This window comes from Dreissena polymorpha, chromosome 10, assembly GCF_020536995.1.
Source record: "Dreissena polymorpha isolate Duluth1 chromosome 10, UMN_Dpol_1.0, whole genome shotgun sequence".
Taxonomy (NCBI): domain Eukaryota; kingdom Metazoa; phylum Mollusca; class Bivalvia; order Myida; family Dreissenidae; genus Dreissena; species Dreissena polymorpha.
The window spans coordinates 22,026,360-22,044,531 of NC_068364.1; the positions used below are offsets into that span (position 1 = coordinate 22,026,360).

Consider the following 18,172-nt stretch of genomic DNA (forward strand, 5'->3'; position numbering starts at 1 on the left):
CAAAATTCTGCAGTTTACTCATTAAAAAGTTAAATAAACGGTAGAAACAACATTACATTAAAAGAAAATTTGTTTGTTTGCAGAAGATTATGGAATATGGATGCTGTGCCACTCATGAAAATATTATTTTTCTGATCACTCATGAATTAAAATTGATAATCTACCGAAACCAACAAATATATTCCATGTATTCAATTATAAAATGAGTCTTGATCTAGGATAACGGGGCTTAATGCATGTACGTAAAGGGTTGTCGCAGATAAGCCTGTGCAGTTTGCACAGGCTAATCATGGACAACACTTTACCTTTAAAGGAAGTCTGTTATATGAAAAACCAGTTAAGGCTGTAAATGTCGTCCCTGATGAGCCTTGGCAGACTGCACAGGCTAATCTGGATGACAAGTTACACACATGCGTTAAGCCCTGTTTTCCCAAGCGTGACTCAATTATTGGAATTTAATTAAAACCTATTTATTAAAGCTCCATTACATTAAAAGCTTACAACTTATTCAGACTCTTTCGAGTTTATTTCCTGGGTAGAACTTGTACTAGGCGTCTTTGAGATGTTTGTGGTTTTAATAAAGCTGTAACAGTGAGTATCAAGTCTGTGACCCTCAACTGCTAGGGGGACACAAGTGTTCTAATACATCTAATCTAATAAATAATAATAATAATAATAATAAATCTAAAACAGGACTTTACATGATTTTTTTTTGTTCAGACAAGTAAAAAAAGAAGCTGCTGATCCAACAGGGCAAGTGAAAAAATTTGCACTTGTGGATTAAAATTTATTTTGAGCCCTGTATTATTCTATGGCAAACTATCATTCATTTGTAATGGAAATGATTATAATTTTATGATTAAACAATATTTTTATATAGTAGAATATTTATATTTAAAAAAAGAACATGAAAGGCATATGACAATTATTTGTACCATGCTTACACAAAAAAAAACATACATGATAAAGTAATATCAATGTGTATTAAAATTGTACTCAAAAAAAATATTATTGTAACAATATTACCTGCAACGAGATTAATATGATATCAACATGCAGTAATTATGATATGATTAGAACGTGAAATAAATACGAGAAGAGTTTTGAAAGTGCTATTTTGAGTATGAGCCTTTGGCACCTTAAATTTAAAGATCAAATCATTGTATTTTTTGTTGGTGTAGAATCTGAAAGCCCCTGCCTATTCAGTGTGACTCAGAATGGGAAAATGTCAGGGCGGGACTTTCCCACACCCCTGGAGGGTTTCCATGTGAACGGCCCTGGGGTCACCTCCACACCCAACAAGTCCTGGGCCCATCCGGAGAGCTGCGAGAATATGTAGGTATTGATAATGCAAGCCTGTGTCTGAGGTATTAAAGCATCTGGGAACATGCCTGCTTAAACCTTTCATGGTTCCCTCTGGGCTTTAAATAATTGTCGCCAGTTACTTTCGCCAAATTCAACAAGTTGTCGCCACACTGGGGTACATTGGGTCAATAAAGATCATGTTGTTATAATACAAACAAAAACTGAGCACTTTACAGTATGCTTAATAAATTGATTAAATAACAGTATTATTAAAGGGGCCTTTTCACAGATTTTGGCATGTTTTGAAGTTTGTCATTAAATGCTTTATATTGATAAATGTAAACATTGGATCTAAAAAGCTCCAGTAAACATTCAAGAATAAAATTTAAAAAAAAGAAAAAAAAAGGGTAACCTCAGCAGGGCTCCAACCACTGACCCCTGGAGTCCTGAAGTAAAAACGAATTCGACCACTCGGCTATCCTTCCTGATACAATATTAGATGTATTTTATACTTTATATAAGATATCCTCATAGTTTCACAAAATATAACGACAACAACCGAACTCTCCAAATTATTAATTTGTTTCGCGTTGCAACGCTTTATAATTTTCAGGTTTTTAAATCGTCAAAAGATGCATATAATGGCTATTTTAGAGCATGGTAATTGTTCAGTATTACTGTTTCCTCACAAATATCATAACTAAAACGAAAATTTGCGAATCTGAAATAACTTTTTCAATTTTGTCAATTTACCCAAACGTGAAAAGGCCCCTTTAATAAAAACAACACATTTAAGAAGTTCATTGAATAACAGCACATTCAATAAGTTGTAAGTCTTTGCAAAATTGATTAGGTCTATATCAAAATTGCTTGTTTAAAACGATAATGACACGGCTGGTTTATCTTTACAGTGTTTTGACTTGTTTAGACTTGTTCAGTTTAGGGCAAGTGAAAATTAGGTGAAATCTTAGAAAAAAATATTGTTACCATTCTGGAATCATCAACATTTATGACATAATCTTGATTAAACATGGTCAGAATGTTTATCATGACAATATCTAGACCCAGTTTGAATCTTGGTCAAGTGGGAACAAAAACTAAGTAAATAGGTAAAATCTTAGAAATTTCGTCAATACTTTACTTGCCGATTTCTAGGATCACGCGCTTTTTATGCCCCCAAAGGAGGGCATATAGTGATCGGACTATCCGTCTGTCTGTCCGTCACACTTTTGTGTTTAGGTTTCGAAAAATGCTTATAATTTCTATGCCACTTCAGATGTAACCTTCATATTTGGTATGCATGTGCATATGGACAAGGCCTTTCCATGAGCACAAAAAGGTTGACCCCTTTGACCTTGACCTTGAACTTAGGGTCTGCGTTTTGATTTCGAAATCTGCGTTTAGGTTTTGAAAAAGCGTTTATCGGGGGCATATGTCTTTCGATGGAGACAGCTCTTGTTTAAGACTTATGTTAAGGAAACTTTCAACTACAGGCAATGTTCAGATAAAGCCAACCACTCTGAGGGCAAAGTGAAGGGATATGAGCTTCAGGACTTGCGAACTTTGACCCCAGTGAAGCCACAGCCTGTTAGTAAGGATCCTGAGCAGGAAAATGCCCTGACTGTGGACAACAGAGATGACAAAGATTTGGTTAATGATAAACACAATAATGATGAGATATTGGAAAGTCAGCAGAAATTTTGCAAGGATGGAAAAAGTCAAGAGTGCGTGCAAACTGTGAAAGAAAAAATAACACCCAACTTGGGTGAAAAATCGGTGGTATGTACTTTCAATAAGGACACTGGTATGATGGATGTGGTCACAATGTTTGTTGAGAATGTGAAGGCTATCAAGCACAAAACGGACATAACAGCTTGCTCAACGCCAATTCTGAAAGGAACAGACGTAAAGGGTTGCTCTACACCAATAATCAAAGGACTGAAAGGAGATCAGGACATAGTGCCGTCCCCATGTCTCTCAGACATAGAAGGACAATGTAACGGTCGGAATTCCCATCTCTTGGATGAGTCTGGTGACGCTTGCATGTTGGAGATGGGAAAATTGAGGCTAATGGATGATCATTGCAGTAGACTCAATACTACGGACGAGTTGCTTTCAGCGTCTGCAGGCTTTGAGAGACTGGATGCGAATGAAGATAACAAGGAGAATTTAGAAATAGATGAGAAAAAGAATCAAGATGCATATGCTAAAGTTGGGGAGAAGGGCGATGGGATCCAAAGTCTAAATTTAAGCGTTGCCAAAAAGTCGGATTTAAAAATGTTCGATGGAGGAATGGTTAAGCCGTTTGTGAATCAGGTTGGGGACAATATGGGCAACACTGAAGGAGATATTGAGAAAGTTACAACAGAAACTTCTCTTTTAAAAGATAACGATGAGACAAGCGTTCCAAAGGTGGTGAGGAAAGCGAGTCCAAAAATGGGTTTGAGGGTGTCTTCGCCGACTGCTATGCAGACATCACCAAAAGATGCCAATGTGGCAACTGATTGTTTGGCTCCATTGCTTAAAGTTGATTGCCTTAACAAGAGTGGAAATGATGAAGGAGAATTGAGTCGAACACAAGACGACTTGAACAAGTCCTACGCTGTGATAGTGACATCGTCGGATAGCAACGTGTGCACATCAGAAGATAATGAAAACTCTGCGTCCATAGGAGTGATAGAAGACGTTGATGAATCTCTGCTGCACAGGTCGAGCATTCATCAGTTCCTGAATTCACGGTGCAACAAAAGCAGGACTCTCAACAATTCTGGTTCATTTAGAAACAGTGGCCTGGACTATACCAATTCTTTTCGACAGAGCCCACTTTTCGAGGCAGATGTATTGACACCGAAAAAAGACTTGAGAGAATCGACCGTGAATGGCTTGTCAAACAAAGAATCGGGTAAAATTTTGGAAGGGCCAAATGACAATATTGAGGTATATGAACCTGATTTGCCGGAGACGCCTTATATCGGAAGGGGTAACGACTATGATTTCAGTGGTTGCAGCGAGACGGAGTCCCCGAGCCTTCGTAGCTTTGAGCAGCATGAGAAGGGTGTGCGATACATTACAAAGTCTCGCACAGGGTCGAGATACTCTGACTACAGTTCCAATGGGCCTGTGGTTTTCCCAGAGGGCAGCTTTCAAGGGCAGTGTCGGCACAAGGACCAGTCTTTGCTGGGTAATCTTTTTACCGTACTTAATCATGTATTATGCATAACTATGTATAATGTGTATCCAAGGCCAAAAAAAAGGTTTGTTTCTGGTCGCCCCACCGTGTCTCCCAAATCGGCGCAGACCCTCAACTTTTTATTGGGGTCGCCAAAACAAAACAAAAAAAATAACATTAAATTAGTTCATTTTTGTTCATATAAGATGTAACATCTAGCAAACAAAGCATATATGTACATGTATTTCTTATTATAAGCTTTAGTAGCCTTCCATTCTAGTACCCGAAAGACAAAAAAAAAATCCCTACCTACCGACACAGTTTTTATTTCCAAGGAGACTAGAAATGGCCCTAATTTTTTTTGGCCAGATTGTAATGCCATAATAGAGGAAAAAAGTTTTCTTCTCAAGACAACTGGCAAAGCGAACTTCAAATTGGCTGCCATTTTAGCATTTCAGTTGATCATGTGACTGACACATTGAAAAGTATCACTGAATGGATGACTGTTATTTTGTATTCAAAATATTAAGCGTTTTATGATAATGAGCATAGGGTATTTTAATTGAAATTTTTGGGAATAAAAATGCACATTTTTAGCTCACCTGAGCGATAGCTCGGGGTGAGCTATTGTGATCACTCAGCGTCCGTCCGTCCGTCTGTCTGTAAACAATTTGTAAACATCTTCTTCTACTAAACCATTGAGCCAATTTCAACTAAATTTCATGTGGAGCATCCCTAGGTCATGGGACAAAAGAATTGTTAAAAAAAATTTGATCGCATAACCAAGATGGCCGCCATGACCATATATGGTAAAAACCTTAAAAAATCTTCGAATCTTGTCAGAAACCGCTCATCAGATTTTCAAAAAAATTCACAGGGATGACCTTTGAAGGCTCCCCTGAAAAAGTTGTTCAAAGAAATTTGATTCGTCAAAAAACATGGCCGCAGGAGCTCGTTGAACTTTGCATGTTTATTCGTTTTTGCCTATTTTGTGAAAACTTTCAAAAATCTTCCACATTTTTTGTCCGATCCTTTCCAAATTTGCACAGTGTCTTTATATCAATGAGGACACGAACCCTACAAAAAATGAGCATTATTGGTCCATGAAGTACAGAATTACCTCCCCTTGAATTGAGAAAATGGTGTTTATGCAATAAAGTCCAATTTTTTCATCCAATTCTTTCCAAACGTGCACAGTGTCTTCATATCAATGAAAACTCGAGCCCTGTCGAAAATGAGCAACATCGGACCATTAAGTCCAGAATTATCTCCTTGAGATGGCAGATTTAGAAATAATTATAGTGTACTCTTTTTTCCAATTAATAGTGCTATTAGAGTAAAGGATTTGCTGGCTACAGGCCAGGTTTCTCTGACACGATTCTCTTCTGATGGCTTTGCTGCAGACTACATAAACCCTTAACCCAGAACAGTTAATTCTTTCTGCAAATGTTTGTGACTGTGGAAATCATTGAAATAAAAGGAGAAATTGCTGAAATTAGCATTTTCTCCTTTCATCACAATGCTTCCTACCCTATTAAATCAGTTTCTTCTTATTCATTAAGTGTATTTTAATAATTTATATATCAGATTAAAGAGAATAAAATTTTCTTTATTATGGTTTTTATCACGAAAATCCATAAAGGATAAGTGTTATTAATCTTTGCTTAATTATTGAACAATGCGAATTATCGGTATTGATTTTTTTCCTGACATGCCGTCCCAGATATTAACCGCTTTCAGCTGTAGACTGTGCTTCAATACATCGCCGTGTTATTGACCTGAAAAATTGATACGCAGTCGGCATTAACACCGGGCATCGAGACAAATTACTGATGTGAAAACAAATTGTACATCGTAGCGGCTTTAATAAACAATTACATCTGATTAAAGATTAAAGATTGCTGCCGATTTAAATCAATTTGAGTACTTTTTGCGTATATTTAATGCCGAATGGGAAGCTGTGTTTAGACTTAAGTTGAGAAAAATGGCAACGAGATACTTGCCTGTTGGATATAAGGTGAAAGATCTTGAAGGTGCAATAAATAAGTGGCGCTGGGAATGGTTACACGAGAAAGACTACGCCGTAGTCTACGGCGGGGAGTGAACTGGTTGAGAAAAGTGGAATCTTGTGGAAAAGCGGTTTGAGAAGTTTGTAAGAAAACCCTGAATTATCAGTCTTGTGGGAAGAAGGCATTTCGTCTCCACGCAGAGGACCCTTATCACATAAAGAATATAAGAACCATCAAGACCAACCAGGTAGGGTTTTTATTTTTTTTAAACTAACACCCCGAATTTGGTCGCATTTTCTGTTGCTAAAGTGTACTGTTTAGGTTGTTTTGCATAAAAAATCGGCAAGATAGATCTAGCAAATTTGCCAAATTTTTTTATTAATAAGGTATGATTCATTGATTGTGAGCTTTTAAAAACATATTGACCTTTGAATAAAGCATAAAACAGGAAAAGAATTTTAACAGTAATTGAAAATACGATCAAATAAGCCATTTTTGCTGACTGGGACAGGTCTTTTTTGGTTAAATAAAATGTTTTATTGTCCCCAACATATGAGCCCAGCAGCAAGAAATGTTTTTTTTTTACTTTTTGTAAAACAAATATGGGCAACCTATCGTAACCCAAATTCGACGACACTCAAATTCGACTATGTTCTATTTTTATAATTAAATGGATGATTATTGTCTTGGAATCATTTCAAAGTAATACAGCGGAGTTTAAAATTATTATTTTGTGCTATTAAACATTTCATTATTTCTTTAATTATTTGCTAAATATTGCTTCATGTAACCGTTACATTGTCAAATTTGGGTCACACCGGGATACAATTATTAAGCATTCAAACAAAACGATTGGGATAAAAACTAGGGGAACCCATGCTGAAATGTTCAATTTTAACTGTTGAGCAGAAGCCACCATACCCAATTTTCTTAGGTGTATGTGGAGGCTTCTGGCAGCATGATTCTGTGAATATAAATGATGACAAACATTTGATTCTGCATTTATTAAACATGTATTATTGACTTTAAAGTATGTGTGAAAAATATAATAATTTGTAACGACTGTTACAGGTTTTACCGGGTTCTTCAAAAGCAACACCTGCAGTCGAGTCCATGCCAGACAGAGGGTGCATGTGAATGAATTGCCTTTTGACTAACTTTTGTGGGTTCCTTATCAAATACAAGAAGGTTTTTAAATATATGTGTATGTTGTTTTATTATGAAAATAGAAACACCAGAACAGGTACAGGCACGCTTTAAATGCGTCGAATCCAGGAGCTTCTGGGGGCCTGCGGCCCCCTTGTCCCCTGGACCCACCGAGGATCCTGTGGCCCCCTGGCCTCCAGCTTTAAGTTCAGGATTTTCAAAATATCCAACTTTGACCCCTGCAAATGCTTTGCTAAAACTTTGGCTACAGTTTCTAAAATTTGGCTACACAAAATTCCATTTGGCTAAAATGTTGGCTACAGAAATTTTTGGGCCAGGGGAGCCCTGTTTGGATTGTATTTTGGTCATCTGGGGTCAGCAACTAGGCACTATGTCAAATAATAGAAAAACCTTGTGTAGACTATAGAGGTCACAGTTTTCATCAGACCTTAATGAAATATAGTCAGAATGTTTGTCTTGTTAAAATCTGGGTTGGGATTGAATTTGGGTCATCTAGGGTCAAAAACTAGGTCAGATTAAAAAAACAACTTTTGTACACAGTAGAGGTCACAGTTTTCATTAAATCTTTATGAAATTTGACCAGAATATTAATCTTGATGAAATCTGGGTTGAGATTGTATTAGGGTCATCTGGGGTCAAAAACTAGGTCACTAGGTCAAATCATAGAAAAACTTTGTGAAGACAATAGAGGTCATAGTTTTCATATGATCTTAATGAAATATGGTCAGAATGTTTATCTTGATAATCTGATTTTGGATCGTATATGGGTCATCTGGGGTCAAAAATTAGGTCACCGGGCAAATTCTAGTACAACCTTGTGTAGATGAAAGAGGTCACAGTTTTCATCACGTCTTAATGAAATTTTGTCAGAATGTATTAATTAATGAAATTTGGCTTGGGATTGTATACGAGTCTAATAAAATTTAAGTTCATGAAGAAAGGTTAGTCAGGTGAGCGATTCAGGGCCATCATGGCCCTCTTGTTTTGTTTGAAGGAAAATCCAGTCTAGGGGGAAAGTGTCGTTCCTGATTAGCCTGTGGGGACTTGCACAGGCTAATCGGGGAGGACGCTTTACGCACATGCATAAAGCCCAGTTTTCTCAGAACTTGGATCAATAAGTTTATTGTCCCCTATCGGTTTCACCGGAGGGGACTTATGGTTTGCGCTTGGTGCGTCTGTGAGTCTGTCTGAGTCTGTCTGTCACACTTTTCTGGATCCTGCGATAACTTTTAAAGTTCTAAATATTTTTTCATGAAACTTGCATCATGGATAGATGGCAATATGGACATTATGCATGTCATGTCATTTTGTTCCTACGTCAAAAATTGTGGTTGCTATGGCAACCCCCCCCCAAAAAAAAAATAATCTGAAAATGGTGGAATTTCTGACAATGGTGGAGCTGGTAGGGGACCATATTGCTTGACAATAGCCTTGTTTTATTTCATTCAACTTTACTTTTCTGCACGGATTAACCTCAACCGAAATGACATGAAGTCATTTATTTCTTGCAGGCATAGTGTTCCAAATCAAGCGTGTACTGCTGGACGATGACACTGAGGTGTACTGCATGTGGGTGTCCCGCGACCCTGAGGAGCCCCAAGAGGTCATAAGGTCATACGCCAACCTGACCTTGGCCTCCAGTCACAACAGCACCCTGGACAGGAGCCACAATTTCAGTCTCGGAGAGGTGGGTGCTGTATGTTGTGTTAGCAATTGGTATGTTTTCATTTCCTAGACAAAAAAAGGTGTGGGATTTCTCCTCCTTTCGGCTGATTTCCTCCCTTTGAATGCCAAATTAACTGGATCTATACACATAAAGAGTTTAGTTGAACGCTGTGGGATAGGGCATTTTCCGTCCCTGTGGTGGTTCTTAAATCACACCCGTGTCACCGATTGAAGGTCCCTGCTGAAGAAGGAAAATAAGAGTTCTGGGTTACAGCTTTTGCACTTACATAGTATTTTACACATGAATACCTTACCGGTAAGTGATATCTCAGTGTTAAACCAGGCTCCATAGCAGGCTGTCAGCAAATACCGATACAGTGTAAAACTTTCTATCTTAAATAATTTTTTTGGATGACTTTCGCCATATACTAGTACTGAACATAGTTTTCCAATCACTTTATAAAATTACCAATCCTAATTATTCAATAATACATCTCAACAGACACCAGTCCTATTTTTCATTGACTTCAGGTCCTTGCAGCTCAAGCCAGGTCGGACTCCAAGGAAATACTCGAAGGCTACGAAAGTGGGGAAGAGGAAAACTCACAGATACATGAATACTCACAAACCTCTCACAACCAGTCCATTGAGTCCTTGGACCAGAACAGCGATCACTCAAATAACTACTCAAACTTGTCACAAAACTACTCAAATCAGTCCTTTAACTACTCCAGCCGTTCTCATGATCGTTCGTACAGGTCACATGACCAATCAAATAGGTCACATGACCTGTCAATAAGGTCACATGACCAGTCTGTGAGGTCACATGACCAGTCTGTGAGGTCACATGACCAATCAAAAAGGTCACATGACCAGTCTGTGAGGTCTTCGGAAGGGACGGAGGAAGACAAAGCGCTGTGTCATGGCCCATACAGCATTTTGTACGACACACAGCATACCATTGGCAAAGGAGCATTTGGTTTTGTGAAGATGGCCAGAAGGAGAGCTGACAGGAAAGAGGTAGAGCCATTTTTAGCTTGACTATTTTATATGAAATATAGATAGTGGAGCTATCCTACTCACCCCGGCGTCGGCATTGCCGTTGGCGTTTGCGTGAGCGTGCAAATGTTAAAGTGTGCGTACTACACCAAATATTTTCAATGTCCCATGACAAATTGCTTTCATATTTTGCATACTTGTTTACCAACATGACCGCAACCTATAAGCAAGAGCAGACCACTGTATCAAGCATTTTGACAGAATTATTGCCCCTTTTATACTTAGAATATGCATATTATTGATAAATCTATGTTAAAGTTTGCGTACTACCCCAAATATTTCCTATGTCCCTTGACATATTGCTTTCATATTTTGCATACTTGTTTACCAACATGACCCCAACCTTTTAACAAGAGCAGACAACTGTATGAAGCATTTTGACAGAATTATTGCCCCCTTTTGTACTTAGATAATTGAACATTTTGCTTACATAGCCATAACTTCTTTATTGATGATCAGATTTTATTAATACTTTGACAAAACAACACTTACCTGAATACCACAATGGATTCCACCCAAACAATACCCCATGCCCCAACTCAGAATCCCTGCCCCTCCACCTCCCCCCAATTTTTTTTTGTTTCCTATTTTTTATTTTTTAAAGATCATCTAATAAATGACCACACCCCACGTTATACCCCTCTCTCAACCCCCCCCCTACCCCCCCAAAAAAAATTAATAGAAGGGTATATAGGAGTGAGCTTGTCTGTTGGTCGGTCCATGTCTGCTCTCTAATTCAAGTAGTTTTCATCTGATCTTCACCAAACTTGGTCAGAAGTTGTATCTAGATGATGTCTCGGCCAAGCTCGAACATGGGCTTTGCCGGGTAAAAAACTAGGTCACAGTGTCACTTAGTGCGTTTTAAACATTCAGCATGTTGTCCGCTCTGTAATTCAAGTAGTTTTCATCCGATCTTCACCAAACTTGGTCAGAAGTTGTATCTAGATGATGTCTAGGTCAAGTTCGAATATAGGTCATGCCAGGTCAAAAACTAGGTCACTGAGTTACTTAGTACGTTTTACACATTCAGCATGGTGTCTGCTGTCTAATTCAAGTAGTTTTCATCCGATCTTCACCACACTTGGTCAGAAGTTGTATCAAGATGATGTGTAGGTCAAGTTCGAACATGGGCCATGCAGGGCCCAAAACCAGGTCAGCGGGTCACTTACTGCGTTTTAAACATTGAGCATGGTGTCCGCTGTTTTTTGTGAAGACAACATGCAAAATATTCTGTGTCAATGCGGCATGTAGGGGTATTCGTCACGTCTGTGACAAAGCTCTAGTTTATTTGTTAAAGGGAACATACAAGAAGACTCAATCCACTTGGTTATACTGTTTTTGATCAATGAAACTGTAATAGGATGTCACATATTTGAACACTATAGCAGTGTTGTAAATATTTCACTATTTGAGGTGATAGACAAAAAAAATTGTCACATATATTCTTTATTTTCACATTCAGACAAAAAAAATTGTCACTTATATATTCTTTATCTAAACACTCATTAATATCAATACAACTATCGTGCAAATGGGGTACAAAAGGATTGTATTCATAACATGCTACATGTATTCCACTGTAGGTCTAACCCAACTGTAATTGTTAGGGTTGTAATTTTCCGTCTTGAAAGTTGGTTTCCCCGGGTATTTTATGCCCTATGAGATGTTTCCTCATATAACAGCACTGAATTTGAGTCAGGCTCTGGGTAAATGGGGCTTAATGCATGTGCTCAAAGTAGCATCATGTCTAGGCGGAAGGTGTGGTCACAGATTAGCCTGTGCAGACTGTACAAGCTTATCTGAGGCGACACTTTATACTCATTGATAAAGCTTGTTTTCCAAATCTCGGCTCAAATCAGTGCTGTGATTCGGTAAATGCCTAAAAGGACAAAAAAACACTTTCTTACTGCTTTACTGTTCACTAAAATTCTGCATTTCAAACATGTAGTGTGAAATTATTGTATCTTAAAATGTTAAGATTATACACTAGTTTCATGGTCTTTGCACCAGTTTATAATTATTATTAGTGATCATTGCTTAGACAATGAGAACATTTAATTTAACCCTTTCCCATGCAGAAGCATAGTGAAAAACTGAAAATGGCTATGTGAACCAGAACAGCCTGTGAGTAACTCTCAGTCTGTTGAGGTTTTATGCTGATTGCTGCTGCTATCTTAGGATCGGAAATGAAGCCTTTAAAACTTCAATTTAGTAAGAAAGGTGTTTAATTAAATTAAACTTTCGTAGGGACTAAATATGCGTCAAAATACTCATCTAAGTGGTCAAGGGTTAAAGAGGACATATAACAACCTTTTATATTACAGTTGGGAAATACCTAGAGTGGAATACATGTAGCATATTATTTTTAAATCTTCTTAGTTGTAGATTCATTTTCCTCTAGGTGGTAGTGAAGTTTATACGACGGGCCAAGGTGTTCAAGGACTGCTGGGTGGAGGACGAGAGATACGGCCAGATGCCTCTAGAAGTCAGCATTCTTAGCAAGCTTAACCACCCCAACATTGTCACGGTATGTTCCTTAGCAAGCTCAACCACCCCAACATTGTCACGGTATGTTCCTTAGCAAGCTCAACCACCCCAACATTGTTATGGTATGTTTCTTGGCAAGCTGAACCACTCCAACATTGTCACGGTATGTTTCTAAACAAGCTGAACCACCCCAACATTGTCACGGTATGTTCCTTAGCAAGCTCAACCACCCCAACATTGTCATGGTATGTTTCTTAGCAAGCTTAACCACCCCAACATTGTCATGGTATGTTCCTTAGCCAGTTGAACCACCCCAACATTGTCACGGTATGTTCCTTAGCAAGCTCAACCACCCCAACATTGTCACGGTATGTTCATTAGCAAGCTTAACCACCCCAACATTGTTATGGTATGTTCCTTGGCAAGCTGAACCACCCCAACATTGTCACGGTATGTTTCTAAACAAGCTGAACCACCCCAACATTCTCATGATATGTTCCTTAGCCAGTTGAACCACCCCAAAATTGTCATGGTATGTTCCTTAGCAAGCTTAACCACCCCAACATTGTCACGGTATGTTCCTTAGCAAGCTTAACCACCCCAAAATTGTTATGGTATGTTCCTTGGCAAGCTGAACCACCCCAACATTGTCACGGTATGTTTCTAAACAAGCTGAACCACCCCAACATTGTCATGGTGTGTACCTTAGCAAGCTGAACCACCCCAACATTGTCATGGTATGTTCCTTAGCCAGTTGAACCACCCCAACATTGTCACGGTATGTTTCTTAGCAAGCTGAACCACCCCAACATTGTCATGGTATGTTCCTTAGCCAGTTGAACCACCCCAACATTGTCACGGTATGTTCCTTAGCAAGCTGAACCACCCCAACATTGTCACGGTATGTTCCTCAGCAAGCTGAACCACCCCAACATTGTCACGGTATGTTCCTTAGCAAGCCGAGCCGACCCAACAATGTCACAGTATGTTCTTTAGCAAGCTCAACCACCCCAACATTGTCACGGTATGTTCCTTAGCAAGCTGAACCACCCAAACATTGTCAGGATATGTTCCTTAGAAAGCTGAGCCATCCTAACATAGTCACGGTATGTTCCTTAGCAAGCTGAACCACCCCAACATTGTTATGGTATGTTCCTTAGAAAGTTGAACCACCCCAACATTGTCACGGTATGTTCCTTAGCAAGCTGAACCAAACCAACATTGTCACATTATGTTCCTCAGCAAGCTGAACCACCCCAACATTGTCACGGCATGTTCCTTAGCAAGCTCAACCACCCCCCCACCCCCCAAAAAAATATTTTGTCACGGTATGTTCCTTAGCTAGCTCAACCACCCCAACATTGTCACGGTATGTTCCTTAGCAAGCTGAGTCATCCCAACATTGTCACGGTATGTTCCTTAGCAAGCTGAACCACCCCAACATTGTCACGGTATGTTCCTTAGCAAGCTTAACCACCCCAACATTGTCATGGTATGTTCCTTAGCAAGCTTAACCACCCCAACATTGTCATGGTATGTTCCTTAGCAAGCTTAACCACCCCAACATTGTTATGGTATGTTCCTTGGCAAGCTGAACCACCCCAACATTGTCATGGTATGTTCCTTAGCAAGCTTGACCACCCCAACATTGTTATGGTATGTTCCTTAGCAAGCTTAACCACCCCAACATTGTTATGGTATGTTTCTTAGCAAGCTGAACCACCCCAACATTGTCATTGTTTGTTTGTTTGTTATACTTTTGTTTAATTATTCTCTGTCTGCCATTGGAAGAAGTAGAAGGTAATAATTGAGTTAATAGGGATTGCATCCGTCAGCATCCCCTGCAAGCTGAACCACCACAGTATGTTGTCTTGGTATGTACTTTGGTTATCTTGTTAGCTCGGCTGTTTTCTGAGAGGTATTGTTATAGCCAGCTCGTCCGCCGTCGCCATGCTAAAACCTTAACATTGGCTCTAAAATCAAAGCGCTTCCACCTACAACTTTGAAACTTCATGTGTAGATGCACCTTGATGAGTTCTACACGCCACACCCACTAGGTCAAAGTTCAAAGTAACTGACCTCTAAACCTCTAAAAATAAAACTGCACCCGCAGCTGAGCTTTGGCACCCGTTATGCGGTGCTCTTGTTTTATTATTTATCCCCCAACCCCCATCCCCAGTGGAAGAAATAGGGGATAGGTTGGAATTTGGCTTTACATCTGTCTGCCGGTTGGTAGGCAGTTTGGGTGGTCGAAAATTTATAATAATGGAAGTTAGAGCTGTAACGATTCACCCATCATTCGATTCGATTTGATTTCGATACTAAATGGTCCGATTTGATTATTTTCGATTTGATTCAGATTAAAGTATTTGCTGCTTTTTTTGCAAACTATTTCATGTTTGGTTTGTCCAGAGCATGAATTAATATGTTTGGTATTTGCTATTTACTTATTATGTTGTACATTTAAAGTGTTTAATCTTTTAAATAAAATTTAAAAACGCAACATTGTTTTATTAATAACAAATTTATTGAACAAAACTTCCTGTTGAGTTTTTCTTAAACAACATAAAATGCACAATGTATCACATGTGTTTAACAGAAAAAAACTACATGTAAATATATAAACAACTTCCAGTTGACTTCTTTACAGAATGCACACAGTTTAGTAAACAAACCATATGGGTAACTTAGTCAACAAAACACGTTTTGCAAGTTGCCTTTGCATCAGAACCTTTGCGAAACCCGAAATGTTCCCATACTTTTTAATTTAAATTTTGACGGTGCGTCTTTCGGCATGGTTGAAGAAGCCATTTTACCGGCTGATGTAATGCTCAGCATGTTATTCATTCATTCAGTGGATGCCATTATTGGCTATTGACCAAGTACAAGATGTATTACAAATGACAAGAACGTTTAGACTTGGATTTGGACAGTTAGGTTTAAAATGCAGATCAATCGGGATTTCAGTGAATCAAATCGAAATTGGCCATGTTGGTATCGAAATCGAATCGACGGCGTTGAACCGGTTTTTCTATGCATCGAACCGAATCGTTGCAGCTCTAATGGGAGTCTACAATTTCATGGTTATTTATTGATATTATATTACTTGGCTGCATGTGGGGGCATACATATTTTTCAAACATCTGCAATTTAGACATATGTCATACATCTGATAATTTCTTTTGACCTTCGAGTACTTGTATTGTCATTTGGAATATTTTCCAGGTTCTGGATGTATTTGATAACTCAGACTACATCCAGTTGGTGATGGCAAAGCACGGATCAGGCATGGACCTCTTTGAGTTCATTGATCGCAGTCCACGCATGGATGAAAAACTGGCAAGCTATATCTTTCGACAGGTAAGCAGATACCTTGCTTACCAAAAAATGCCCTTAAAAGTATTGAAATTATTATATGGGTGACATGAATATTTTGTGGAGCAAGTTACTTGAATTGTGTTTTAATTTATTTGGGAAATGTTCTGCACAGTTTTTTTTCTGTCTAGAATTCAAACAAATAATAATAAAATCAGCAAAGCAACACTGAAATAATTTTGAGTGCATTTGAAATTGGTTAATTTATTGGGAAAACCATGCTTTGAATTGATACCAGACTTGTTATTTTGCCATCAATGTCTGCAAATTTTATAAAAGATAATATCCATTTAACTGATTTTTCGTTTGGTACTTTGTGTTTTTTAATGTAGGTTTAACCTTTACAATAATTGAAAAGTTATTTATCAAGCAGTTAATATTTAATCCAATTTAAAATAAATTGACGCTGAAATTCCCAATTGCATGGGTATCTTATGCAATTGGTATATTTTACCCTGATCCCAAGTCTATACAATAAATGAAACAGAGGAGCAGTGATGACAGACACAGATTTTTTTTTATATTGAGCCTTTTGAAATGTAAACTAGTGGTGGGAAAGCATTAATTATTTGTGTGTGTGTGTAATATTAAAAGGGTATATTCTGATTATAGGCTTTTTTTTTCGAAGTTTTGGCATTGCACCTTTATCACAATTATGATTTTTTATATTTTAGCAATTTAACTTACGGTTTTTATACGCCCGTCTATGACGGGACGTATTATGGTATACCCCGCGTCCGTCTGTCCGTCCGTCCGTCCGTCTGTTAATGTCGTACGCTACGTCAAATATCCTTTGACAGATTTTCTTCAAATTTTAACACAATCTTAATATTGATAAACCCTGATCCCCTTTCGTTTTTGACGGAATTCTGAATTGTCGTTCCAGAGTTATGGGACTTTGTTCGTCAAAATTTCGTGATTTCATTGAATGTCCTACTGTAGCTCAAATATCCTTCGATGGATTTTTTTCAAATTTCAACACAATCTTAATATTGATAAACCCTGATCCCCTTTCGTTTTTGACGGAATTCTGAATTGTCGTTCCAGAGTTATGGGACTTTGTTCGTCAAAATTTCGTGATTTCATTGAATGTCCTACCGTAGCCGTCCGTCCGTCCGTCTGTTAATGTCGTACGCTACGTCAAATATCCTTTGACAGATTTTCTTCAAATTTTAACACAATAAAAAAGATATGGTATGAATGTCAAGGAGACGGCGCTCCATGCTCATGTACTTATAAAATAAACCATGTATTCAAATACAAATAAACTGAAGTAAAAAAATGATTCAAAGGGTTATTTATTACCTTACTACTTCATTGGCGAACGACGGGCGTATCATGCGCTCATGGCGCAGCTCCTCAGTTCATATTTTGATAAAGGTTTTGCATTTGTTTTTATTAAAATCAACCAGTTGTAGTAAACTATCTATTGACATATTTCTGACAGATGGTTTCTGCAGTGTCCTATCTCCACGGTAAGAACATCCTCCATCGTGACATCAAGGACGAGAACGTGATCCTCAACGAGCAGTTCCAGATCAAGCTGATAGACTTCGGGGCCGTCGCAATCCTGGAGCCGGGCAAACTGTTCTCCACGTTCTGTGGGACACTGGAGTACTGCAGCCCTGAGGTCCTAATGGGAAACAAGTGAGTGCTTAATTTGCCGCTCATTCTGGGAATACTGGCCTTTATAGGCGTGAAGTGTGCAGTTGGCACAGGCTTATATTCAGCCACACTGTCTACGTAAACTGGATTTAAGCTACCGGGTAATAAGAGACTTCATTTAAAAGAAAAATGACATTAAAGCAGAAAGTGTCATCCCTGATAAGCCCGTGCGGACTTCACAGGCTAATTTTGGGTGGACACTCCATGCACATGTGTTAAGCCCAGCTTTCCCAGAGCAAGGCGCATTTCATCATAACATTCTAAGACTTAG

At 38.5% G+C, this 18,172-nt stretch overlaps 1 protein-coding gene across 16 annotated transcripts in view; it reads left to right on the forward strand.

The window, feature by feature from the left end:
- The window catches only part of LOC127847053 (uncharacterized), a 164,039-nt gene that overhangs the window by 20,267 nt on the left and 125,600 nt on the right, over positions 1 to 18,172 (forward strand). For 14 of the 16 annotated variants that reach the window (XR_008033798.1, XR_008033803.1, XR_008033805.1 and 11 more), the window contains 7 exons: positions 1,182 to 1,335; positions 2,799 to 4,486; positions 9,162 to 9,337; positions 9,847 to 10,335; positions 12,776 to 12,901; positions 16,087 to 16,221; positions 17,684 to 17,883. Coding sequence is in view for 7 of the 16 variants with exons in the window: in XM_052378602.1 (XP_052234562.1) it covers positions 1,182 to 1,335; positions 2,799 to 4,486; positions 9,162 to 9,337; positions 9,847 to 10,335; positions 12,776 to 12,901; positions 16,087 to 16,221; positions 17,684 to 17,883 (2,968 nt within the window). In the remaining 9 variants the exon portion in view is untranslated. Of the gene's footprint in view, positions 1 to 1,181; positions 1,336 to 2,798; positions 4,487 to 9,161; positions 9,338 to 9,846; positions 10,336 to 12,753; positions 12,902 to 16,086; positions 16,222 to 17,683; positions 17,884 to 18,172 lie in introns of those variants that run through there. The other 2 variants (XM_052378603.1, XM_052378606.1) reach the window with 2 other exon arrangements.